General features: G+C 37.7%; 1 protein-coding gene across 2 annotated transcripts in view; it reads left to right on the top strand.

Annotated features, from left to right (window-relative positions):
- Window positions 1-4,291: 4,291 nt before the first annotated feature.
- LOC127661927 (nectin-1-like) overlaps window positions 4,292-27,223 on the top strand; it is a 296,333-nt gene continuing 273,401 nt past the window's right edge. For both annotated transcript variants that reach the window (XM_052152890.1, XM_052152891.1), the window contains exon 1: window positions 4,292-5,154. In XM_052152890.1, coding sequence (XP_052008850.1) covers window positions 5,100-5,154 — 55 coding nt within the window. In that variant the 5' untranslated portion in view covers window positions 4,292-5,099. The remainder of the gene's footprint in view (window positions 5,155-27,223) is intronic.

The following is a 27,223-nucleotide window of genomic DNA, read 5'->3' as shown; positions in this document are numbered from 1 at the left end:
GCTGCTGTAGCCAAAAATGTTATATCTGCTTTTACCTTTTTTATATTCATCAATGCAAAAGGGAGGATCTCAGCTTTCTAATGACACCTAGACTGAGCTTCTAGTCCACTCAGAGTCTAAGGTATTCAATGAAACAACAAGGGTGGTGCTTGAACTGAAAATTAGACTTAATATCTATGGATGAGCGAATCTGTGTGGGCTAAAATGGGTTACAGTGCCACCTACATTTCAGATCTGTATATTGTGATGGAAAGTGATAAAAGAAAAAAAATGTTCTAGTGCTTGCTTCTATCTAGTGGAATAAAATGAGACTTATCAAAGTGAGGTAGAGTGAACAGAACCAGAATTACATCTTTGCAAACTTAGGACAACAACAAAAACTACAAATGTCTTTCAGTTTATCATTATATTATAAACATAAGGGATTAATGTACCATGATTAATACAAAACAATTCCAATGACAATATCTCACAGTGTATTTACAAAGGAGAGTTATGTTTTTCATGAAAATTCACACCACAGTTTTATTTCTAGCACACCTCAAATTCTGTATTTTGTTTCATATAATTCTGTGGTGGAAATTATGTTGATGTAAATACAATTTTTTACGTTTTTAAAATAAAATGGTTACTCCTTTGTCTTGTTAAGTCTAATTTCATAGCAAACATTTTATGTAACCGGAATACAAACAACTAAATAATAATATAACACTTTTTGAATAATTTGGCATTTATTGAAAATTCTGCCCCAAAAGAAAATTCTGCTCACAAGTGATATTTACCTTGATTTTCTTTGTTTACTTTAAGCCTTATATTTCGAACCAGGCATGCTCTTCACTGACAATGTTTTCAACTTGAAAAACAAGTATACACTACCTTCAAAAAATAAATAAAAATAATACTTTGGTGTAAAATAGGAAAGGTAGTGAATTTTACAAAAATAATTTTTAAATGGTTTATGTCATAGTTATAAACATGTAACAATTTGTATTTTTTTATAATGGATTTTCATAGTTTAATATTGGAAGTCTATTGAAAGGATAAGGCTAAAACAGTGAAATCTATACATAAAAGCATAAGTCTGTTTTAATGTAACTTGTGTAACAAAAAGTAAAAAGTCTGTTTGTTTTAGTATGTTGAGAAAAAAAAAAACAGCTATTTTACAAGATTTCTTTTTAAATGTAGCCAATCAAAAGAGAGGGATATAGCTGCAGGCAGACCTCCAAAAAGGGGCAGGAGATCCAAACCGCCATTAAAGATATAGGGAGCCCCTTAAAGGCCAAAGTATACTTCAGGGTAGTGTTGCACCAGCTGTGCATAAGTTCTCATGTAAGTTAGCACGTAAAGTTCACACTAAGGGCTTAGTAACTACTAGTTAGTTTGTAACTAAGTCAGTGCTTAATTTGGTTGCACCACCTGTTCTTAAGGCAAGACTTAACTAGTAGGTCGTACTCCATAAAGTAATGCGTACTCGCATAATATGACGTTTACCTGTACTGATAAAATAAACAGCTTTCAAATTTATACACAGAAGTGTTAAACAAGCCGTGAATTTCAGTTTTTATCTCATTACAGTTGATGTTCAAACCTTGTCTGCTCGTGTAACTGTCAGCTGTAATAAATGATATCCCCATTAATATACGATACGTAATAAAAGTAGATTTAATAATTGCCCTGTGTAAATAACAATAAATATTAAGTGTATCTAAAATAAATAATGGGTGATAAATAATGCAGATACAACAGGCTGGAGAAAAAAAGCAGACATTTATTCATTTTAATATCTTGTATATGTTGACACTTGACATTGGACGACACAAACTGAAAATGGCACCATTTCAACGGTTTCATGTTGAAGAGCCGTTTAAAGGTACGTTCATTTTCTCTCTTGTAAATGTAAATGAGTGTAAATGCCAACATCATCATATATGTCGAAATGATTGATGAATATCATGCAAAACATGAGCACATTGATGTCATTAAATGAGTCTGCTTTTTTATTCCAACCGTTACTCCTGGTCGGAGGCTTCCGTAAATATTTAGTTAATACGTAGGGTTACGTTCTACCTAAGTTTAATGGTGCAACGCTCAAATATATAGTAGTGCATAAGTTGTGACTTTGTGCTCATTTATGCCACAACTAGGCTAAGTTGTAACGTACATATAGTTGGTACAACCGGCCCCAGGTGTCCGTGTTGCGGATCTCTCCGCGCACAGTATGTGTGACTAGATTTTCTTGAGCCAAGGTCCTCGGCTGTATTCGTCGCTGACACATGCGCCTGCTATTGACTGTACTAAAAGAGTATAACAAAGAAGTTGTAGTGGGCATGCGTCAAACACATTCATATTCGCTCGCAGTCAGAAGAGTATACTCATTAAGGCAACACGGTCCACCAGGCGCGAGCCGATCCGGAACACGTAAAAACAAAGTATACCTGGGCCTTAGGGGTCTACACACTACGGAAAGCTTCGACAAAGCATTTGACGCATGGGACTGCGAAAGCTCCGTTTGGAAGGCATGTACCACAGAGGGAAGAGGCGGTCATGGATCGAGATGGCCACTCTTCTCCAGGCTCTCTCTCCACAATTAGGCTACTATCTTTTTAGCCTAACAGATAAAGATAATAGATGAAGACATGGATACCACACTTGTTTGTGCTTGTCTGTCTACCACTACTCCTACCACTCTCACCAGAGTGTGTTGCTGTAAAAGAAAAAACTTTCTTAACTTTTGGTCACTTTGGAGCTTACTATCAGAAATCCTTATTTTCCCTCTCCATCCGTCCGACACACCATCCCCTTTGAAATCAATGCATTTGCAGCATTCTCTGATGCAACATTTACTCTAGTGTGTATAGGCACATTGCTGGTCCCTCCGCGCACAGTATGCATGACGGAAATTTTGTCAACAGTACAGTACAGCTGAGCGCATGCCACCCACATATTCTTGACCTGTGGACATGGCCCTCGTCTGTGTGCATCATCAGTGCATGTGCCGGCCATTGACTGTACTAAAAGAGTATCAAAAACCTTACTAGTGTGCATGCGTCGAACAAATTCGTATTCGCTCAAGGTCAGAAGACTATACCTTAACGGGGTCGGCCAGGCACGATCCGATCATTTACCTTATTCTTTCCCTAACATTAACAGTGGAAGTGACGCCCACTTTTGGAGTTGGCGCAACCCCCTTGGGGAGTAACCCCACCCTCTTTCGGATATTCTGCCCCCATTTTGGATGTCTCCAGCCTGCAGCTATACCTACTTGAATCAAATCTGAATTTAGTGTTGGTACTATTCGTTTTACAACTTTGCAGCTATTTATGGATAATCAAGTGAATTAAATAATTTACTTTAAAATGTACTAAAATGTCATTTGATTCTTTCACTTTTTACGTGTAAGTTGATAGACGCAAATCAAAAGATACGGTTAGTCATAACAAATGCATGACAAGTCTGGCAATAGTATAAATATCTTCACCTAATGATATACTGGAGTAACAGTAAAGCTAATAATAGTTCTACATCTAAATTCTAATTGGATGAGGCACATTTGAAGCTTTTGTAAAATAGCAACAGCAAAAAAATAAATAAAAATACAACAAATAAAAATACTAAAAATAACTATATGTGATAAAATATGATTATTACACTACCCACACCAATGTGGCAGCATTTTTTTTTATAGATATCTGAGTTGACCTGTACACTGCCCTAATTACCTTGTCGTAGTGTGTCTATATAGCATAAAGGACTAACAATAAACCACAACACAGCTAGCCAGCGTTCTGCCTTGCAGAGGAGTTTTAGTCATTTCCCTCTGTGGGAGTGACCAGTAGAGGGAAGTGTTTTACTATTTCCACCTCCTCAATCACCTCACATTCTGTCACTGACTGTCCAACCTGAAATGTCTGAAATATAACTAGTTAGGACAGTTAATACATGGGATAACGTGATATATATCCATAGTTCCATAAGTCTCTTCAGTGTCACTGGGACGTTTTTATCAAGGAAAGTACATTTGGAGATAAAATACGTTCTTCTTGTAAACACTTAAGCTCAAAAACGACATTATGTTGTAAAAGTGTTGTCTTATAAAACATCTCAAGCTTAACATCTAAGCGCAGTTTTCATTGTGTCTGAGTGTACCTGCACCTCAGAGTAAACTTCGAGCAATGGCGCCTAAATCCTCCTGCTCTTCACGAGAGTAGAAGCCCCGCCTTTTTCTGACATCACCCTAATTCGGATGTCGGCTCGCGCGTGTATCTGATACACTACAACAGTTCAGGTTGTGACGGCATTGCTAGAAGTCCTCCTAGCCACGGGATTGTTGCCATTTACTGGAGAGTCAATCCGTTTTCTCGGGAAACAACTGCTCGGTGTGAAAGACGGACGGATTCCAGGTCCGTTCCGACGTCTACAACACACAGCAATAATAATCTGATAATCCCCAGACTCCCAAATTGAGGGAATTGAGCGGGACCATTGGGACTTATAGGGTATATTTTTGTTGCTTCTGCGCAGAAGTAGCAAAGTGTCGTATTATACACATTTGTATTGCGGAGCAAACGGATTGGATGCATAAAACGCTCAGTTATTCAGAGCGCTGTTGTTTTGGGGACTTGTCATTGAGGCATCAAACAGGAGGGGGTTGAATAGACGAACTGGATTCAACGCTCGGGATGCGTCTGTTATAGCGGGATCTCTTGCCCTGAAAACGGTTGTTTTCTGAACTTATCCGTCTCGGCCCCCTCGTCGAGCGGTTTCTCACGACTTTTCGATCTGCAGAGTCCGACAGAGAGTCTCACTGCTCTTTGAGCATCTGTTCGCAATTACACGGGCTTTGGATGTGATCTAGATACCTGGCTGTACTCAACTCTTCCCTCGGCATATTCTCGCATTTATCGCGCAACAACTGCAGACGTTGCGTTAAGTGCAGTTTTATTAACAGTTGATCGAAAGCACACTGCATTCTCGTCGATTTCTGTCGTATTGTGAAGGGCTGGACTGAAGTGGATTCTGTCGAAGTTGCATGAATTACCGAATCGCTCGTTGCAGATCGCAGTATCAGATCGGATATTTGGCGCAAGGCGTAAAGTGCGATGGCGATGTTGGCGACTTTTTGGATACTTCTGCTGGTCGCTTTTAACGCTCCAGGTAAGTCCGTTAAGAATATAAAAGTTTAATTCATAACAGTTCGTAATGTGCAAGTGTTTTTTCTGTCAAATGCATCGCCAGGCGTTTTTAGACGGCTCAACGTGTCTACATGACTCTAAAAACAAGGCTTGGCACACTAAGTTAAATTCAACCCATAGATTCTACATTTGGCAAAATGATGATAAATGTGCGCAAACTGAACACATGAAAGCATGAGATGCAGACAGATGGCGGTAGTGATGCTGCGCTAGATTATTGTGCAGCCCGTTTATTGGACATTTATTGGAAAGATCAGGTAATTCGGTATGCGGAACCCGAAAAATGGTTAAATGAGTATTGAAAGAGCATTCAAGTCAAGTGGGTTTTTATTGTCGTTCCTCTTCATAGCTTATATACATTGGAACGAAATGTTGTTACTCCAGAACAATGGTGCAACACAGAACAGTACGCAATACTACATAAAGTGTAATACACAACAGAGTCCAGGACAATAAATACACAGAACAGAACAATAGATACATAGGACAAGATATACACAGAAAACTAGCTGTAGACTCTAAATTATTTAGCAGTGTAGCAACAATAATTATAGTATAATTATATGTATATTTAGGTATAGCAAAAGTATAGCATAAGTGAGTTACATCAATATAATAATAATAATGAGAATTCATTTATAAATATAAAAGTCATCCGTTGTATTTTTACTTGATTATTTTGTCGGCAACATCATAGGCTGATAGATGCCAAATGAGTGATGTGACGGATCAAGTAATCCATTGTGATGAAACATTTGCATTAAATTACATTTCAATAAATTTACATGGAACTTCCTGCTTTACTTTATGCAAGTAATTTACAAGTAGGAGGCAAAAAGTAATCATAATGAAAAAATAAGTACATATAAAAAACAACTATGTACAAACAAATAAATGAACAAATAACAATATAAAAACTCATAACTAACAAATATGTTTTGCTTTCTACCCCACACACACACACACACACACACACACACACACACACACACTCACTGGTATTCTTGTAAGGACCAATTCATGCTGGTAATTAATAAGGTTTATAATATTCCAAAGTGCAACATTTATGTGTTCTAGTCAAGAATGGGTTATAATGGATTTCATTTAGTTAATTGACCATTGACTGTCAGATTAAAGCATCAGAGCGCTTCGTTTGTGAGTGTTATATATGGGTGTGACCCTTTTGTGAGGATTCAAAAGGCTGTCTTCTCTTATTGCTGTTTATCTTGTCTTCCCGGCTTCTTTTATGAGCCTCTCTTCCTGTGAAACAAAAACATCACATGGAGTAACACAATAACCTGATTTAAATATACAATTCCCTTTTAATTGCATCCGGATTCTTTATCAGTAAGACAATTCAGTTCATGTGCTTGCCCCAGAGACTCGGACAGGGCGTCACAGTTGGCCCTGTGTTAGGTGTCTTTTAATAAACTGCTCTTGAGAGTATATTTTCCAATCAATACTGCACCGCTGACCTCTAATGTTGTAAAAAAAAACTGTCTGATGTATTGACTGGTCTTAGAGCTCTTCCCTGAACTGCCCCCACTGGATCAGTAGAAAATAAAGCTAAGCCAGTCAAAGCAGCTGTGCGGGGTCAACTGAGTGAAAGGCCTTCGTGATAACCCATGCACTTCCTGTCATTGGTGATTTCTTCTTTTCTTTGGCATCTCCCTTTTTCATTCTTAAATGATGAGACAAGCTTGATGGAGATCTTTCATAAAGGTTTTGCAAGGCTCACGGAATACCCTGCTCTTAACTTATCAGTTATTTTCTAAAGTAAAAAAGTTGTTAATGTCTACAAACAAAATTGTTGATGGTTGGAAAATGTGTGGAAAATGGTTTATTCTTATGGGTAAGGAATTACTTAAGACATAATTCTTTGGCTAGCATCTCAGACCATTAGCAGTCATTGAGCAAAATATTTAACCTTCTTGACACTAGTCAGATGTTTAAAACCATTACTTTCTGTGCAGTCTATTATTTATGACTTAAGAGTCATGTTGAGTAAAATTCCAACCCATTTAATGGTGGGAGAGGTTATGAGTATAAATATAAAGTATAAATCATATCACTTTTATACACAACTTAAGCAAATTAAGGGAACATTCAGAGTCTAATACAAGCTAAGCTCAATCAATAGCAATAGTGGCATAATGCTGATTACCACAAACATTTATCTACATTTGTCCCTCCTTAAAAAAAAAAGAAAATCTTGGTTATGCATGACGAAATTCAGCAGGAAAAATACAGTCAGCTCTGTGGGAATCTGCGCAATCGTGAATTTCGCACTATTGACTTATGGTGACAAAGAATTTCCCCTCGCGGATTTCACATGGAGTTCAAGTTGGTGAACTTTGACAGGCGAATTTCCCACTTTTCCACTTTACCAATAAGAAGTTGCTTGGTTTGTCAGTGACCTCTATGTGGGCGGTACTTAGTGCACAGCTACACATAATATTTACAATGGACAAAGATGGATTTAGCGGCAATTTTATTTTTAACTTCACTTTTGGCCATTCGTATTTTGCTGGTTTCATACGGGCTAAACATTCACCCATGCCTTCTTTACTCATGGAATTTCACCTAGCAAATGTAAAAGTGACTGCACCTATCACAATGGAAGTGAATGCGGCCAATCTCTAAACATTAATATACTCACTGTTTCAAAAGTATAGCAACAAGTCAAACAAAATGCATGTTAAGATGATTTGTGTGTTAAAATCTCTAACCTTTTTGGTTAAAAGTTATATCTACTTTTACAGCTTCGTTAACATGACAGCGTGAACCCGTAAACAAAAAAAAATATTTAAACCTCTTTACAGCTCAAATAATACACACTTTTAAGCAGAAAAAAGAATTTAAGTGCTTTTATAAAATTATATCAGCTTCACATTTCTGCCTCTAAATCCTCCAAAAATTGGCCACATTCACTTTCATTGTAAGTAACTTACCATTACCTTTTTTATATAAAGAAGGAGGTAATTTTTGTGGTAATCAACATTATGCCTCAAATGCTGATGATTGAGTATTGAACCTGGAATATTCCTTTAAATGCATCCTGCTTTGTCCACCTTGTGTTGGAAAGACACTTGTGTTGCAATTAACAGCTAAATTAAGGGTCTTAAAGAGATATCTAGTAATTTTTCTTTCTCTAAATGAGGCAAAGCAATCACTCAAAAATCAGCTCAAAATGCGGCCCCATGAACATCAGAACACTTAACATTACTGTGAAGCTCAGTAAAGAAGCTTAATGAATTAAATGGATGCAGCTTTCCTTTGCTCGCTGATGCTGTGATTTTAAACTATGGCAGTTCAATCCATGTTTTTCAAGGAGCCCCAAAGGCTCCTTGAAAAACATGGACTGAACTGCCATTGTTTAAAATTATCTGCTCTGGGACAGCAAGGTTCACGCTCCTTTTTATTGCCAAGTAGGAACCTGCCAAACTAATCTAATAATTGGGCAATTTGCAGACTGTTATTTGAAATGCAGCAGAGGAATCTCTCGGGTGTGCTGATCTATTGATAATGCCTGAAATGGCTCCGCAACAGGCCAGATCAATCAATGGATTGATGCTTTATGAACTTGCCTGATTTTTTTCTAGGGAAGTTCATTCAGAGATCTACTTAATTCAGTGCTTTTCCTCCAGGAGTACAGAAAATTCCTGCCTGCTGTCATTTTTAACATGTAAAGTGAATTTCGGCAACAATTGTTGTGATTATATGGATTGTGATTAAGCTTGTCTGTGCTGTAATTCCCTGTGTTTTTATAAAAAATCAAGGGATGGGTAAATCTACTTAGAAGAGAGACTAGAAGAGAACCCTTGGCTAAAATGGATACAATATGTCAAATCAAAATAGATGGAAGAGGAAAGTAATGGAATATACTGTGACTTTTGATAGTGATAATAACATGACAGCTATCCCTACGAGAGGCCAAACAGATGGTGTATGGACATTTTCCTCTTACCTCCAGATTTTTGGCCAAATCGACATTGGATCGTAAATGTATATTTCCTCCGGTGATATTTTTTAATGGGTTACTTTTTCTTTTAATAGAATGGAAAGCTTTAAAAGCATTCATCATGTTTTTGCCTGGTTAAGGAGTATTTGATGGAAGAATCTATAGCCTACCTTAATTACTTGAGTCCACCAAAAACATCAGCTGAACTTAGAGAGATGTTTCAAGGTGAAATACCCAGGAAAGTGGTGTATGTTGGAATCAAGCAAGTTAATCAGGGAAAGTAAAATGTCTGAGTGCCCAACATGCTTTTTCACTAAAGCACTTTCAGCCACTACTTGAAATTAAATTAGCTTTATAAATGATATGAAAGTGTGTTTATGTACATAATATTTTCATGACCATATACTGTATATGACACAGCAGATATTTTTTTCTTCTTAAATTCTTTGGATGATTGATACATCTGCAATTTGCAAGTTTCAGCATGTCAATCATTTGTTGAAAAATCAGAACTGATTGAGCCAAAACATTATTGGGGCGTGTTTGTATATTTTATTTAAAAAAAATCCATGGGTTTGAAATGAATAATATCTATTCATTTGATGGTAAAACCTACATACATTAAAAGTCAAAATTAAATGCCATTTGCAACCCATGTGACATTTCATAATTAAACAAGATATTCAACAAATATAAAAGTCCATTGAGAATTGATCGGATTGTGAGAAGTGGTCTCTTAATTTTTTTACATTGTGATGAAATACTGTATTACAATGCAATAATTATTGTGTCTTTAATATGTGCACATGAATAATTTACAATAAGACCAGAAGTGTGTACTAAGGAAATAAATGGTGTCAATATTGATATCATATTGACTTTAATATTGCTTAAAAGAAAGTCATGATCTGGCTGGTATCGTTGCCCATGAGTCCCCTTTTCAGCAAACACGACAGCTGATTCAGTGCGATGTGTTCTTTGATCAGAAAGTCTTGCCTGATTTGTGTGGATATGATCCTCTGGTTCATGTAAAAGATCAGGGATTAGTTTCTTGGCTGCAGGAATCATGTTTGAATTTCGTTTGAAGTGGTTCAATCAAGAGAGAGGAGAAGAACATCTTGTGAAATGCCCCCTGCATGTTTTGATTATCCCATTGACTGTGAAAGCCATCTTTGAGTGGCATTTTTAATTTGTGAGTTTTGCCAACGTTCTCTAAATCGCTGTGATGAGCAATATCAGATTGCCTGGGGTCTTTAACGGAAGTGTACAAATGTGCAAAAGGGTTCAGTGAGGAAAAAATAGATGCTGTTTGCTACAAAAGCTCAACTCCCTTTTGCGTCAAATGGGGTTTACTATTCTTTATGTGCAAAGGCAGGAATTTGGTCATTCACTTGTAGGTCAAAAGGTGAGCCTATTAATGTCAGCCCCCTTTTGAAGTTCTAAGTGAAATACAAGCTGTTTTGACCCCATCAATAAATGATTTAACTGGCAAACAAGTGTGTGTGGGTGTAAAACCATCACTTCTTCTACCCCACCCATGAGAAAATGAGGTAAATTCAGACAGATGGTTAACACTCCTAAATTGTTTTCCCAAATGTCCCATTGCGTTGAAGATCTGTTTTATTTCCAAGTAAAACCTTTATTACTTTTTGCATTGGATTACTTTGTCACGAGTCCCCCCCCCCCTTAAAGAATTTCCAATTCATATCAAGTATGAGAATAAGCAGAACAGAAGCTAAGGTTACGCGACTCTTTTCCATCCAAAGCACTTGATTTTAGAGAATAGGAGTTGCGGTCAAGCGCTGAAACCATTTAACACTTTTAACTGCTTTTCTTTAAAGGCTTTTAACGATGTGGTGCATTAAAAAGCCAGTTTCTGTTTTATTGATTTCATTTGTCAGTGTGCCTATTCATTGAATTGGGGTTTTGTCATGCATTTTAAATGAGTTAAGATGGTAGTTCAGTAACTATATTTTTTATTTATTTATTTCTCTACTACAATGAGAGAATTGTGTTATTTCTTCCATTTCTTCCAAGTTTATACATTATACAAGCTGTTATTGTATTTTCTTTAAAGTGGCCATGTTCAGTTTTTATGAAACTTTCATGGTCTTGTAATGAAATGTAATTACCAAGTGTGTCTGTTTGCTGTAGTCCTGAATTATAGTCAAATGTAGTATAGAAGTATTGCAGACTTGGCAAATATATTGGTTCTGTTCCAAAACCTAGTGAGCTTCCAATGGCAGCGTTTTAAGGCAAAAAAGGTGCACTACCAAATCAAATGCTGTTAATTCTTAAGATGCCTTCTTTTGGCCAAATTCTAAGGCAGAACCACCTGAATTATCATTTTGCATTGTGACAGATGAACAGAGATGCTTAATACTGAAAAATAAAGATCAATCAAAAACATGTTAGTGTGGACGTGGCCTTAGAAGACAGCTGTCTATGCATGCAGTAGACAGCGAGGTAGCTCATTAGGTTTTGGGGCAGAGAAACTGTGACTTTTGTTACCTGGGCAAATATAGCTTTTAATTATTACCATATCAAAACAAAGTGAGGATAGATTTACAGGTAAGAGGTGTTGTTGAGGAGCAGGAGAGGTTAGGATTCCACACCTCATCATCAAGCCGGAAAGATCCATGGGGTCTGCCCAGGCATTTCTGAAATTAACAGCGTGGAAAGCTATTAACATGAACCATTCACAGCAGTGCTCCAGATGAAATTGACTGTGCCGCAACAGAAGCAGCATTCTCAATCCACTCAGCTTCAGTGAGCAGAATACATTGCCTGCACAAATGCCAAATATCGCAAATACATCACTATTGAGTCCAAATATGCAATCGCTAAGCCTTATTTGGATGTGCTTGCCCAGTTTTGTGTTAGCCATTTCCACTACATCATAAAGGAGATAGAGCGTCATGACGGGATACCGTATCAACTGGTAGAGATGCTACTACACTCTTTATACTAGTGTATATCCACAACACCATTAGAAAAAATCAAAACATGGTCTCATGACTAATCGTAATAACGAGATGGCAAAATCGTGAGATATTGTATGTCTTGGCTTGTATGAAAAGTAAAACTTTTATTTCCATAGAGACCAACCAATCAACAAACAGAATTTCAAATCAGTGTATTGACTGAATGTAACTTTGGCTGTGTTAAAATACTTCTTCTATCCCAGCATAATATGCAGAAACAACTTTTAGCAATTCAAAGGTTAATGTTCTTGTGGCACTATGAAAATTCCTGTGTTTGTTTTGAGCTACCCATTTAGACCCAAACCAACAACATTACTCAACAAATGGCATGAATTGACCAGGACTATCTCTTTTTTTTACCAATGGCAGGCTTGTTACTTAATGTAAAACTGCTGTAAATTGACTTATACTGTGATGTAAGATTTTGGTCATACCGTCCTCCTCTACTGCAAAGGTGAAGATTGCTTTTTGGATTTTCTGTCAATTTCTTGTTTGAATCAAGGATAAGCTGTCCCTTCTACCTCACTTCCTTTGCAATCGCTCCTTAATTGTCTATGCTTTATTGGGTCTTCTGCAGGGGCGGATTATGACTAGCAAGGCCCCTGGGGCCAATTTTCTTTTAGGGCCCCCCTGTCCAATTACCTTTTAATGTTGAGATCTATGCAATCGATTTTCATGATTTAAGTCTCTTTTAATACCTGTTATGTTATTTACAGTCAGATTAATTCAAACACACAGTACGGATGTGGTAAAGAAACCACTCAACCGAAACACGTTTACTCAACAGCGGAGGTTCTTATAGGTGCAGTATGTAAGATTCAGAAACCTTTGTTATTAATGACACATGTGGCCGTTAAGTGTTCTGCAGCCAGCCACCTGTTGCTTGTGATCATGCACAAACTCCATAGGGACATGAGCATCGACCAAAACAATGACGTAACATACAAAGAGGCTGAACGTGATTCACCGGCATCATGGTAACAAATGAAAAATTTGTTATGATTGTCTTACTACAAACTTTAAGACTGCATATTATATCTGACTCTCCAGTGCTGGAACAAGTGTGGATATAGGTCTGACTATGCGAGACTGTGGTTTGAAGTAATTACTTTTCTTTGCATGATACATTGACTGCATTTATATGATTAGCTAACTGCCAGCTTTATCAATAGCTACATTGATGGATGATGACAGTAGCTGTTTATAAAATAAACTCTAAATTATGAATACGTTGACACAATTGAGTATTGATGTGATTCCATCACAACTGACATTTTGATTTATCGGTGCACTATTATTATATAATAGTAGAATGTATATATTTTCTGTATAATCAAGTTACGTTACAAGCTTTTTACAGAATATTGAACATTGTCTAGCATTCATTTCATGTGTTATTGTAGTTTACCTTGCTGAATAATTACAGATTAACATTAACCTGACTTTTACCTGACACTTTTAAATTATTTGAAAGTTCCGGAGCAAGGTAGCTTGCAATTTGTCAGCGTTGGCAGGCAAGATCAAGTTAGCTCAAATTACACAGATCAATCCTTATGGCACTATATTTCACACACTTTGCAGTTATGTAGCTTACCTGTCCAATAAGAAGAACGGCAATTAAGGGTCTATTTTGATCCCCAAAACCGAACGAAGGTCCCTCCAGTAATCAAATGCCCTGCCGATGTTCACTCTAGTTTTCGCTTGATCACGATCACATTCCCGCTTAGCCAGATGGGATTCAGTAGATAATTATTATCTAGTGTGCTGGGAGCCGGCCGTTTGCTGGATTCCATCTCTAAGACAATGTTATCTAGTGTTGCAGACTATTGTCGCTGTTGAATAGTGGAGGAGAAGCTACTGTCTGAGACAAGGCTCTCGGGAGCACGCATAAACGTCACATCCTTTGGATTTCCCTGGCAAAAGCTACCCGCTCCCTCCGCATTAAAAATCATTCTACAGGCTTTAATAGGCAGCCTAGGAAGTCTGGGAAGGGCTTCACAACTTTTTTAAGTTGTGTTTCAAGCCGTTCACACATTGGCAACAATTTTTTGACATATTACACCTTTAAAGAGACTGTCCATTTTAACATTTGTAATGCATAATTTAAACTCAATGTAAATACTACACATTATGCATACAAATACATATATTTAAACGAGCCATAATAAATTATTAAATATTTTAACTTCATCAAACACTTTAAATATTGATTAATTTACGATATAGTAGGCTCCTACAGTATCTATGCAAGTGTTTGGTGAAATTCGGCAAAGAGTTCAGGCAGTTCTGGCTCGTGCTTCTATACCTTTCTGACTCATCTGAATGATGCGGTGCATTCCATTCAGAATTGATCATCCCTACACCCTATTTCCTACATAGACTTTACCCTCCATTGTGAGAGCTTTGAAGAGCTGAAAGGTGTGGGCTCAAAAATAATTTTTGGTAATTTTTGAGGTCTGGGATCTGCGAGGCTGGAATATGTATGTGTGGTATACTCACCCATATAGATCATTGCCTCTCAGGAAGGTTAAAGCGATTTTCTCAACTCCAAATCCCCTTCTTAGTTGGATTAAAATTTTAGGGGAATGAACACTTCCAATGATGGATGAGCATCAACCACAAAAATACAATTATTCAGACTGTGAATTTGTCTAGCACTGAAATGTAATCCAAGTAATAACGTGACTGCATGCAAACCTGATTCGGCAAAATTTGAATAATTTTGCTTTCAGACAGTCTCATCTGTTGTGTTTACCCATCGGGCTTGTTGCTTATTGGTGCTTACCATGTGAAAAGGTGCTGGTATCCACTACAGACAGAATTTAATTCAGTTAGTCACCCTTATAATTGATTTCATCATATTTATAGTATCCAAGATTTAACTGTTGATTGCGTTGTTAACTATGGCCAAAAAACACTGCTCTTGCTTAGCTCACAGCTATTTATAGATGTTTTGAGAACAATGGCCTGTTCACCATAAGATTCACAAAATTAGCCCTCCGTGTTAATAACTACAATTTACAATGATTTTCCTCAAATATTTGTGCTGATCTAGAACCATTAACTATGGAAATAAAATAAAAAATAATTTTCTTAATCAGTATTGTCATCTTGTTTTCCAGTGAAAAATCATAAAAATGTATTTACCTGAGAAGAAAATTGCATACGATTTATTTTTAGAGAATAAAAAATATTTGTTGTTTTTTTCTCGAACTTGATTTGAGACATATTCTCTGAAAACAAGTAATCACCTTAACAAAATGTTGCTTCTCAAATTAATTTACAGTATTGTTTTAGGGACTTGAAGTACTTGAAGACAAGACAAACATTTTAAATGAAATACAGACTGGCATTAACTAAATTATTCTTTGCGGTGTTGGAGATATGAACGTGTCTGTTATTGCTGTGTGGAGACATGTGTTCTTATTTGATGGGAATCTTTTGAAAACCAATTGTCAGATGAAAAGGATAATAAAGGAGGACATTGATCAGAAGCAGGTGTGTACTAAAGGGCCAGGGAGCTTGTAAGGCTGAAAAACCTGCAGAACTCATCAGCCAAACCTCTGCTTAACCCCAAGAGGTCACAAGCAGGCCAGGAAAAGTCTTTTATTTTGTTTCCTTTCTCTGTTTGTCTGTCCTCCTTAGAGAAAGAGAGTCATAACTGTCACAGTGATACAGGACTGTGTTTGGCCAGGGCCATTCACCGGATGGAGTTGTGCTGTGAAAGTGATTATACAGACATTTGGGCTCTATGGTTAAACATTTGCATGCAGATGAGAGCTTGATCCAATTCCCCTAGTGTAGCTGAGTTTATTCCATACTGGTATGATGCACGGAAAGCCGCCCCGAGCAGGAAGAAATGCCCAAATAATATTACCATGATAAATTTTCCTCAAGGACTAATGCTAGCAACTCCTGTATACTGCTAAAGCAGCATTTGAGCCACTAGTTGCCATTTTCAAAGAACTACAAAATGTTGCACGGTGAGAATTTTGACGCAAGCTTAATTGTTTTTTGCTTTTATTGATATAAGGTTGTCATTAGTTTGACTTGCTTTTTTATTTCCCAGAGTTTACTCAAGTTAGTCTTTGGTGTTACATTTTGTTATTATTTATTTTTTTGTCCTTGAGGTCCACTTGACCATAAAACTTTTTTGCCTAAATTGTTTATATATATATATATATATATATATATATATATATATATATATATATATTATTATTATTATTATTATTTATTTATTTATTTTTTCCATGACCATGCACAATAAATTGTGCATTGTTTGGCTTCTGCACCACCCTTCTTCATTGGTTAGTTAGATGAACAGATAGTCCCACCCCAAACTCACACCATTGGATGAGCCAATGTTGAGGTGGTTGGGATTCTTAAATGTTTGATAACTCCACAGTTTAACCAGTTTAAAAACTATTCAGGTGAATCAACCTACAAAAGTTTAAGTTATATTTGTCTATGCATATTAAAAATGGGAGAAAAAAGTATTTTTACAATGGAAAATTCTCTCTTTTAAAATGGGGTGTCATTAATGCTAAGAACATTACATTATATTTCAACCCAGAAATGTCCCTGAAAAATCTAACTAAGTAAACTTAGTTTTAATAGCTAAACAGCAGTTTGCCTTTTGTCATTCAAATGCTTATTATGTCGGATTTGCAGGACTTCCACAATTGTTTTTTTGAGTCTGTGGTGCACGTTTAGCTGGTGCTGTGCCACTCGGTCTAGATGTGGCATAGTCGCTCGATGGTGAATTATACATGAGTGAAAGCTCCTGATCTAAATAATGGAGTGGATGTGACAGCGCGGTGTGTTTCTGCGCTGCACAGCTGACTGCACAAATAACACTAAAACTGGAGTAAGTGCTAAATTAACTCACTCATGCACACACACGCATAATCATGCACACATGCGTCCTCTGTCTCTTTGTTTGCAAAGGGTCTTTAGTTAGAGTTGGGAGGTGTGTTAATGGGAATGTTTTTTTGTTTTTTTTTGCATCAGGTTGACCTTACAATGACACTGCTGCTCCGAAACCTAGTGAGCTGCCTACGTAGGCAGCATTTTAAGGCACCATATGTGTGCTTCCAGACACAAAGGCTGTACCAAAAGGCAGCACAATTATGCTGCGTCCTAAGATTCCTTGTTTCGGTCAAACTCTATACTAAAAAACAAACAGGCAAATAAATATGGCTGAACAAACAATATTTCAATTATGAATATACTTAAAATTCACAAGTTCTGTGTATTTTTATCTGTACTTTTATTTTTAGTTCTTTGTCTATCCTGATGGCTGACCAAACTAGTGAAATGTTGATTATAAGTAGACTTATAATATATAATTTTACCCAATATTTGTGTGTGCTATACTTATGCTTAGTTTGATGCTTATGAAAATGTCACATTGTTAGCTTAGCAACGTGCTAATGTCAAACTCTATCTAAATCAATTGTGAATCCAGTCTCCTGATGGCTGACCAGATGAGAGAAATGTCAATTATAAATGTACTTTTGATTTACTATTTACCCAATAATTTTGTGTGCTGTGTATTTTTAATGCTTATTAGAGTATTACATTGTTAGCTTAGCAACATGTTAAAAGCCAATTGTGAGTTGAGTCTCCAGTGTGCTTCATGTGAATCTATCACTCCAAATCTATCACTTATGAAGTCCAATCTTGGTTAGGATGCTGATTTAGCAGGTAGCTGCCTATCTAGACTTAGACTCCAAGGCATCTCAGTAGGTTTTGGAACAGATCCTGCACAGGAACCTTTTAGCCTCAGCATCCTCTGCATGACTAAATATGTGACGTCTTTGTGCAGAATGTATTTGTCTGTGTGCACCTGCGACTGTCTCAGTGTGTATGCATGTGACACTGCAACACACACCTGTTTTCCAGGTCCCTGATCACAGGCACCCCTCCCTTCCCATCCATTCTGTAGTGCCAGCGTGAGGATCACGAATGGAGTTCATGTTTTATCTGTGGAGCGCAGCAGCAATTTTCTGCTTCAAATCCTTAAAATCCTCTTCTGTTTCAAGTCGAAACGCCTGAATCAGCCGACTAAAGGAAAAGGAAATCAATAAATGGGAGCCAGTCTTGCTTGTGCTGTTCTGATTTGGGATTAATCTGATTTAGCGATTCTCATCGCGATTTAGAGATTAAATGGTTAATCTACCCATCCTCCCACTCTTGCTTCCCATCCTCCTACCCTTGCTTTTCCACTCACTAATCAGAGAACTCTGCTGTATTTACTACAGTTTATTCCCTTCCACCCTCATGTTCTCCATTAGTTTCTTTTTGACCATGTTTACACCTAGTATTAACATCTGTTTTGTGTAATCTGCTCCTAATGGTGTAAATGGTGTTTAGACCGTTTGGTGATCTAATTGCTCAAACCACATTCAAAGGTAGTCAGAAACCAAATGTAGTCAGAAATAACCACATTTTATTTGTAATACAAAAATGCTAATGAGCTTTTGTTGGACAACATCAAAGCACCACATACTCACCTGTCAATCAACTATTGTGCTAAAATAAGGGTTTTAAACTTGTTGGTTACAACTGGCTTTAAAAGTAAATAAGCATCTGATCATTGAACAAGGTCAGTGAAGATGGGAACTTGAATAAAATAACAACTGCCATTCCACTCAAAACATCAAAGCTTTAACATAAAAAAAAAAAAATAAAATTATTGAAATTTTTTCCCAAAATGCAACAGTCACAAAACCAGAAGCCCTCCTCTCCAAGAAACCCGATCACAGGAGGTGCATTTAAATACCAGTGTAAACATTTTTGCCTGACCACTTGTGTCTGGATCTCCCGAGATGAATGTTAATACCAGGTGTAAACAAGGCCATTCTATCCTTTCTAGTTACCATGTTGCCCATTGTATCAACTCATTAGTATTCCTTATTTAAATGGAATATCCCCACCCTCTGTCTTTCTGTCTGTCTTGATCAAGTCTCCATCTGTTGACATGAAAGTCTGAACTTTGCCGCACGTTGCTAGCAAATGATGAATCTAGGCCACTGCATCCTGCTGTTGTGATCTTCTGGGGAAAAATACCATATACTTACAGTATTTAGTTTCATGTCTGTAAATCCTTAGTCATGCTGTCAGCATAATGACTAGCAGATTCATTTAATTGAAAAATGGTCTGTTCACTTAATCACAGCAAGTTATTGATTGCATAATGTAATATTCATTTTAACATCTGAAAATGATCTCTGTCCGCACATACTCTACATATATCTAATAATGGGGATGCATGATGTATCTGCAGACGGTATTAGCTAATATTAGCATTTTATTTAATTATTTTGTACTTTTTATGTTTTTATTCAAACAGTATACTCTTATCCTATGACAGATTGTAAATGTATGTAGAGAGAATGAAATAGAGTATTACGTCTGCCAATCCAATTGCTATATAAGGGTTTATGCTGAGTCTTTATCAAGTCTTACACTTCATGGGCTCCGTATGAGATAAAGCAATGAGTTTTATGCTGAGAGGCATCAAGCAGAGGTAATGGTATCAGGGTAGCGAAGTGGGGCGGTTAGTCACAGCACTGATCTGGGATTGAGGGATTGGATAATTCCAGACGTTCTGTTAAAATCCCATGTATGCATCTGAAATAAAACAGATCAGATTCTCTCTCTCTCTCTCTCTCTCTCTCTCTCTCTCTCTCTCTCACACACACACACAAACAAGGCCTTACAGACTGAACAAGTCAATTTACAACAGACAGCTGGACTGATGTGCTTCCATTAAAGAGACATAGACTGGTGATAACTGGTCCGGGAAAATACGTCAGTCAGGGGGATAGAGAGGAGGAATTTTGTGGCCGCAATATTTCTCTCTCCAGTCAACAGACAGCATGGGAAGAACAATGCCAGGGTTATTCCTTCATTAAAAAATGTTAAGGTCCCAAGTGAAATGTCAGGCAGCAGAGGCAAATTTAATGATTGTCATATCACGTTTGTCTCTCTCGATATCACGGCGCAGACGACAACACTGATGCAACCCATTTGAATTGTAGTAAAAACTCTTCTTGATGGAGGAATTAAAACATCTCAAACAGCTAGATAACCCTCACATTATCAACAGCATGAGGAAAAGGAAAAATCGCAATTTTGCAATAGTAACTGGCATTTTGACAAAAATCTATTCGTTGGAATCTATTGCACTTAATTTTTATTGCAACAGTAAGAGTTGTAGTTTAAGTTTCTAAATGTGTTTAGGCTAGATTTTTACTTCATAAAAATACTATAGTTATTAGTATTATTGTTATTTAGAAAGAAAGCTTCATTGACCTAACCACAGTAATGAAGAGCCATTCATGGTCTTGCCTAAGCTTATGTTTTGTATATATAAGGGCAAACACATAAATGGCCTCTAGAGCTCCAAGACTTATGGACAAATTATGGATAAAAAACAAAAAATGTGACCAAGGCTACATTAAATACATGTTACGTATTTTACTCTGTTGGGTCACCACTGGGTTCCAAAATCTGGGTTCCAAAGCAAAACCAGTTGAGAAGCACTGACCTAGGGGACAGTAAATCTACAGATCTTGTATGGGATGTGAGCATGTTTGTGACGGAAGAAGATCTGGAGTCATACTTACAATATTTAAGGAATAGTTCACACAAACATTCAATTTCTGATCATTTACTCACCTTCATATTTTTCCTCTGTGTTTATTCAGAATTAAATCAGAATACTGTTTAATTTCAAGCAATTCGTTTTACTGTAGATGTATTGATGAATATATTCAATATAATTGAATTTTATTGAATATATTGATCATATATTTATCAGTATCATTGTATCAATATAATATAGTATAATATACATAAATAATACAGAATTTTCATCTTCACTTTAATGCCGTGATGATATCTATTCATGTTCAATCTCTCTTTATGAATGGTATGAATGGTTCGTGACAGACAGATAGAGCATATGTGTTTTGTTAGATAAAATCTTTCCCTTTTTAATGAGTTATGCTGGTTACTTGTTTGATATTCCAGGCTGCAGCCTCGTCAGGAGTGCAGACCACGCTTCAAAGCAACAGCCTGGTTGTAAAAGGGAGAGAAAGGGAGGAGGGAATGGATCTGCTTTAGAAAACAAACACAGGTTTAGTTATCCTGCCTGACAGCGCGCAACCACTTTCACTGCGGCTCACTGCCCGCTGCTAAGACTCTGATTTAGACACTAGAAGCGCTTAGATAGACCCACCTGAGATCAATACCTTCTCAACTGTCTCCAACGTTTTGAAGTCCCAATCCAGCTACTGATTGAGATGTAAAATTTGAGGGTGATGGAAAATAATTTTTTAAATAAGATTTTCATTCTATATCAGCTTTAACCACGGACTCAGCACCATGCTTGGCTATTAAAGGCTGTCTTTAAATCTCCATACCATGAGTAAACAATCCATTTATGCTGAAATTGTTCTGATTGGCTGGGCAGATAGAAATATAGATAGAGTTGTTGGATGAAAGAAGAAGATAAACCTGCGTTTTGGCATTGATCCTGTTCTGGCTTGCCAGGCTCTGATGCCAGTTGATTCACCAGTTTCAGACATGGCTGCATGCATTCGTTAGGCTGCTTCATTTACCCACACATCCACCACTGTCCTGGAGAGATCTGTTGGGTGAATTCATTAAGAATCACTACCAGAATCTGGGGTATTGTACTGGTACTGTAAAGTAGAGCTCCACCACTACGATCCAGGAACCTAAATCAACTCCTTAAAATACTGAAAGTGCAATTGTTTACACCATTCATCAGGATATATGCCCATTTATGATGCTCTTCTCCATCATTTGGTAATCATTTGATAAATTGGTCACCAACTGCTGCCATGGCCAATAGAAAATGTACTTAACTTTTAATAAAATGTAATTATACAGCCAATGATATGTTAATTATGCAATCATAATATAATTGACTCAAACACCTTTTATTTAGGGTAACATTAATTATGCAATAATTGCAGTAAACTGAAGATGTACTCAAACACCTCTTTTTGATAAAAGTTTGTGAAGTCCACCAAATTGTGCAAGGCAAAAAGCCCTAACTGTTGTAAATAAAGCACATTGTATAAGCCTTATTTGTGTAGAAAAGAGGCATGTTTGTGTGAGTTGTAGAAAGAATGAAAAAAGAGAGACAGACAAGGTTATAGATTTTACCCTCTCCTGTGATCGAGGGAAGAGAAAGAAGAGAGAGAGGGGTGAGAAAAGGAGTTAGAGTGTGTTATAGACAATTCTGTTCAGGCATTGTGATGGCCACACTAATTTAGGAGACTGCAGTTATATAAAACAGCCATTAAACACTGACCTGCCCCAGGCATTTCTTACGTTTGGCAGAGGGTCGTCTCTTTTGTCCTTTAGCACATTAATTTGGCCCAGGGTCATCTCTTTTGTCCTTCAGCACATTTAAAAAAAAAAAAATGCTGTCCACCTGTGCCAGGGTGTGGCTCCTTTCTATCACAATAATAGTGCATGTCCCCAGTGGTCTTTGACAGCAGTTTGTATTTACATTAAAAGCCTTGAAATCTGATCTTGCGGATCAGTATATTGAAAGTTCAGTGTGTGATAAAGTGTGGGAAAAATGCCCCAAGGAAGAGCTTCCATTCATTGCATTGTTAGTGTCACATTGACTCACATTTTATTAGGATGTTGTTGATCCATAGTATTAAAATATTTGTGTTCAAATTTGAAACAAAGGCCTATTATGTGCCAAAGGTCAAGCAAATTGCTGGCACGTTAAGATGCATCAAGGATGGTTTTAGCTAGTGATTAAAGATATGACTTGGTTTACCAAAACTTGTATGTAGTAGTCAATATGGGGATTAATAGCTGATGTTGATTCCTAGAAATCTAATACCGATGGACAATATAATCACATAACATATTTGAAAACAGAACTTGATTATTAGCTATTGGTAAGGCTGTTTGTAGATTTTGGAATGGACACAGTCATTGGCGGATCCCAAAAATCTCAAAATAGGCAAATGTCATCTGTTTAATTGGCCTGGTTGTTGGTAGACTTTTCTGAATTTTTGAGGATGGTCTTATGTAGTGGTTAAGATTTAGGACTGCTAACCCAGAAGGTAGCTGGATTAATCCCAGAAAACCATGATGAGTCATTATCACCATGTCCGTTTGCAAGGAACCGGGTCCCAGGTTGCTCCAAGGGGATTGTCTCTGTCCCTGAAAAGCCATAGACACAGTAACTCCCTCCTCTCTCCTCCACCACCCTTTCACATCATTCTCACAGTGAATCCACACTTACCCCTCCCTTACCACCTTTTTGGAGCCACTGTGCCAAAAGAGCTGAATGGGAGGTTAGTCTCTGGCTTGTTGCTTGAGGCACAGTAGTTGGTTTAGCTGTGGTATCAGCCAGTATGGAAGCCATAAAAGCTGTGGAGCAAGTTAGCATGGAGAGCCAAGTCCTTGTTTTGCCACAGTCTTTGCCAAGTGTTGTATCTGACTTGAGAGAAGGAGGGGTATTCACTCATACAAGCTAAGTAATCCTCCTCCCAATAACATGCTCTTAGCCAGAGACAATGTAGCACCCTGTGATGCCTACATAAGCATGGCTTCCACTCCCACTCTCTCGGCAGACTCTAGTTGAGGTTAGGCTAAGTAACAGGCAAAGTTTTCTTGGCAACAACTTTTGCTACCTAGAACGTCAGTGGTGCCACTGCTCACCTAACTCCAAATCCGAACAGTTAATTTGCTGTCTCTCCACTGTTTTCTACCTACCCAAGATGATTGAGCTTATTTTGTGCTGTTTGGACCAATGATCTGGTTTTTCTGTTAGGAGTCGAAAAACTATAGTCTGGAAATGGGCAAAGCGGAACACATGACGGAAATTAAACACAAAACGAACTCATTACAGTACCCCATACTGTTCATATGACTGAATGAAAAATACAGTTACTTGATATAACCCCATTGGTGCTGCCAAGTTTTGAGGTGTGCTGTAAAATGACTTAAAGTCAAACGTTGCCTTTCTTAATTCATGGAAAACATATTTGTCATGGGGGAGGGATGGATGATTTACATGCGTGATGCATGGAGGATGGATAAGGGGTGCTAGGGGAGTGTTATACCTCTAAATGAAGTCCTGGTCCAGGATTGATCACAGTTTGCGCTTATATCGTCCTGTTGATCCAAGCTTAGTTTTTGAGCACTGTGGGACTGCTTGCTAGATGAAAATCAGTTCAAAGAAAAATGTGTTCATTTATTTTTGTCCTGCCTCATTAATCTTTTTCACTTACACTATTTTCCTATTTTTTTCCTTGTGTTTTATAAGGGCCATGTGTGGGGGGTACTCAGACCCCCAAAACTCTTTAAAGCCCTGAAAAACATAATTTTTACCAGATGTATTTTACCTGAAGCAATACATTTACATTTATTTTTGGATTGATAAAATGATGATATTTATTGTGGTGTTGTCATTAAACCAGTTTGTTATTTAATCTTGTTTTGAGCTTGTGGTTATGATGCACTGCGTTGATGTATAGAAATGTGTAGGTTCTGGCGGGACCCACCTGGGATCACGGCACGGATGCGGACAACTGGATTAAGCCTACAGTGTTGATGGGGAGTTTTCAGCCCTGCTGTTTGTAAATTAATGACTTCTAGAAGGAAAAAAAATGTGGAGGATGTGCCAGGATGCTGCTCTTGTGGAAATAATCATGTGGAGTTAAGCTGAAGGAGATGGGGAGGAACTGTAAAGGGTTAATCCAATTGGCTGGGATTTGGCAGCATTATTCTCTTGACTGGTGCTCCTGACTTTGGATGCTATCAATAGATCCTCTATATTTTAGGATGGGGAATGAGTACTCAGTGCTTTTAAGCCCCTTGCTGTGCTCCCACTGTTTCTCTGTGAAGTGAGAAGATTGACAGGGCAGGAAACAAGGGGTGCAGTGATGCATGAGTATGTATGTGCTCAGACATGTTGGTGTGTTATATATATATGCAAGGGTGCATGCATACTCTGTGGACGTGTACCAGAGAAGAGTCAGCCACACCCCCCTTGATCCTGACCCACATTCTCCCTCTCTCTCTCTGGCTGTCCCTCTACTCCATACTCTCCCCCTTTTTAATTGCCGTTCGGCACACTGAGGCCATCTGTTCAGCCAGGGCCGGTCACCATGGAAATGCTGGGAGGCTTTTCGGATTTGCGGCAACGCTGACCAACAGGAAAATAGGGGTCAGGGGTATGGAGTAGGCAGCAGTCATCTGGGCACTAGAACTGTGCCATTGGATTCCAAATGGGTGGCAGAAGTGCGATGCTTGGGATTCCAGCACGGGATAGGCCAACAGGCGTACACACACATCTTCTCCTGCTGTCAGCCTTTAGCACATTAGCGTCCACGTAAATAAGCACAGCCACAGTCCCGTTGCTTAAACTGATGATAATTGTACGAATAACCATATGGAGGTAACTGAGCCGACGGTGTTTCTGTTACTAAATGTCCATGTACATCACCATTTGACACAAGCATATTGTAGCTACAAATTACACCAGGTCCACCATGTTGGACATATTGAGTTGAAATAAAACTAGGGCTGGGCGATAAAACGATATCGATATATATCACGATAAAGAAAATCCACGATAAGCTTTTGAGTAATTTTTTATATTTACTGCGTGTTGCTAAAACACAAGCAGTTTGGCTTTCTCAGGCTGCGTTTCCACTGGGGTGGACAAAATCCGCTTAAAGGCGCTCACAGCGCTAGGAGAGAGCTTGCTCCGCACGCTGCCAATCCTACGATCCACCTTTGAGCATGATGCTCGGCTTTCATAGAAATGAATTGAAAACGCTCTCAGATTCGCTCACAACGCGCCAGTGGTAACGTAGGGTCAGACTGGATGAACTTGCTAATGCTAGCTGCCTTGCTAACTATTAGGTTATGTCGGACACCGGATTGATTCCATCCGCACCGCAAGACTTCATGACAACTGTTGCGCCCTCTCATTGTCTCTAGTGAAGAGCGCGACAGAACAACAGTGATGTGGACAACAGCTCTGATCTTTCTGCGCTGTAATCTTGAATATTGTTCTCTAACACCAAACATGCATCATTTATGCCCTGTCCCGCTCCGCACACGTTGCCTCTTTTTCCTGCATGTGTGTAGACATGAAGTGCTGCATGAGTTAACGTGGTTTCAAAGCACCTTTTAGACCATAACGTTTTTCCCTTCTAAATGTATCTTTATTAATCAGCATGTTATGAGCCTTTAATAATAAACAAATCGATTTCTGTTCTAATTTTGTGAAAATTAATTAGATGTCTGGAATGGATAAGGAAAGACTAAAATTACTAGTTGGTAGACTAGTCTCTCACTTTATTGAAAATATACAAATGTTTTTTAAATTGTTAAAAAAACGTTTTCTAAATTTTCTCTCGGGACACCCTTGAACCCACATTCATCATCATTCCATAGTCACAAATGCTTCTACGCCCCATACAAACATTTATTTTCAATTGATAAACTGTAAAAGACGGTAAAATTGGTAAAAGATCCCGCAGACCCCATTGCTTTAGCTGTCTCTGGACCCCCTGTGCAGTTTTGTAGAGACTATTTTGACAGTTTAGAATTCATTTTTTCTTTTCTTTCGTCAACTTTGAAAAAAAAAGAAAAGAATGTGCAATGTGTAAATGTATATCGTGATGAATATCGATATTGAACAATATGAAAAAGATTATCGTGATCATTTTGGCCATATCACCCAGCCCTAAATAAAACCTATTATCTCTGCAGGAGATTTCACGTTTTGGGGTTTCCATTGTCATGTACGTTTTAAAATTGTGTTTTATAGACCATAAAAAGTTATGGAAATACATAAACATTTCTATTGTGAATATTCATTTTTCTAGTTATGCTCAGATTTAAAACATTCCATCAGCTAGAAATTGCACTTTGTAAGTACAATCTGTTTAAATAGATTTTTTAGAAGTCCTTATTCAGTAATCTCAAACAACATGCAACATTTTTGAAAAGGTACGAGAACCATGACATTTGTTGTTGAAGAAAAGCTGTATGTTCACTAG

Source organism: Xyrauchen texanus, chromosome 21 (assembly GCF_025860055.1).
Source record: "Xyrauchen texanus isolate HMW12.3.18 chromosome 21, RBS_HiC_50CHRs, whole genome shotgun sequence".
Classification (NCBI taxonomy): domain Eukaryota; kingdom Metazoa; phylum Chordata; class Actinopteri; order Cypriniformes; family Catostomidae; genus Xyrauchen; species Xyrauchen texanus.
This window is presented reverse-complemented; position numbering and strand designations above follow the sequence as displayed.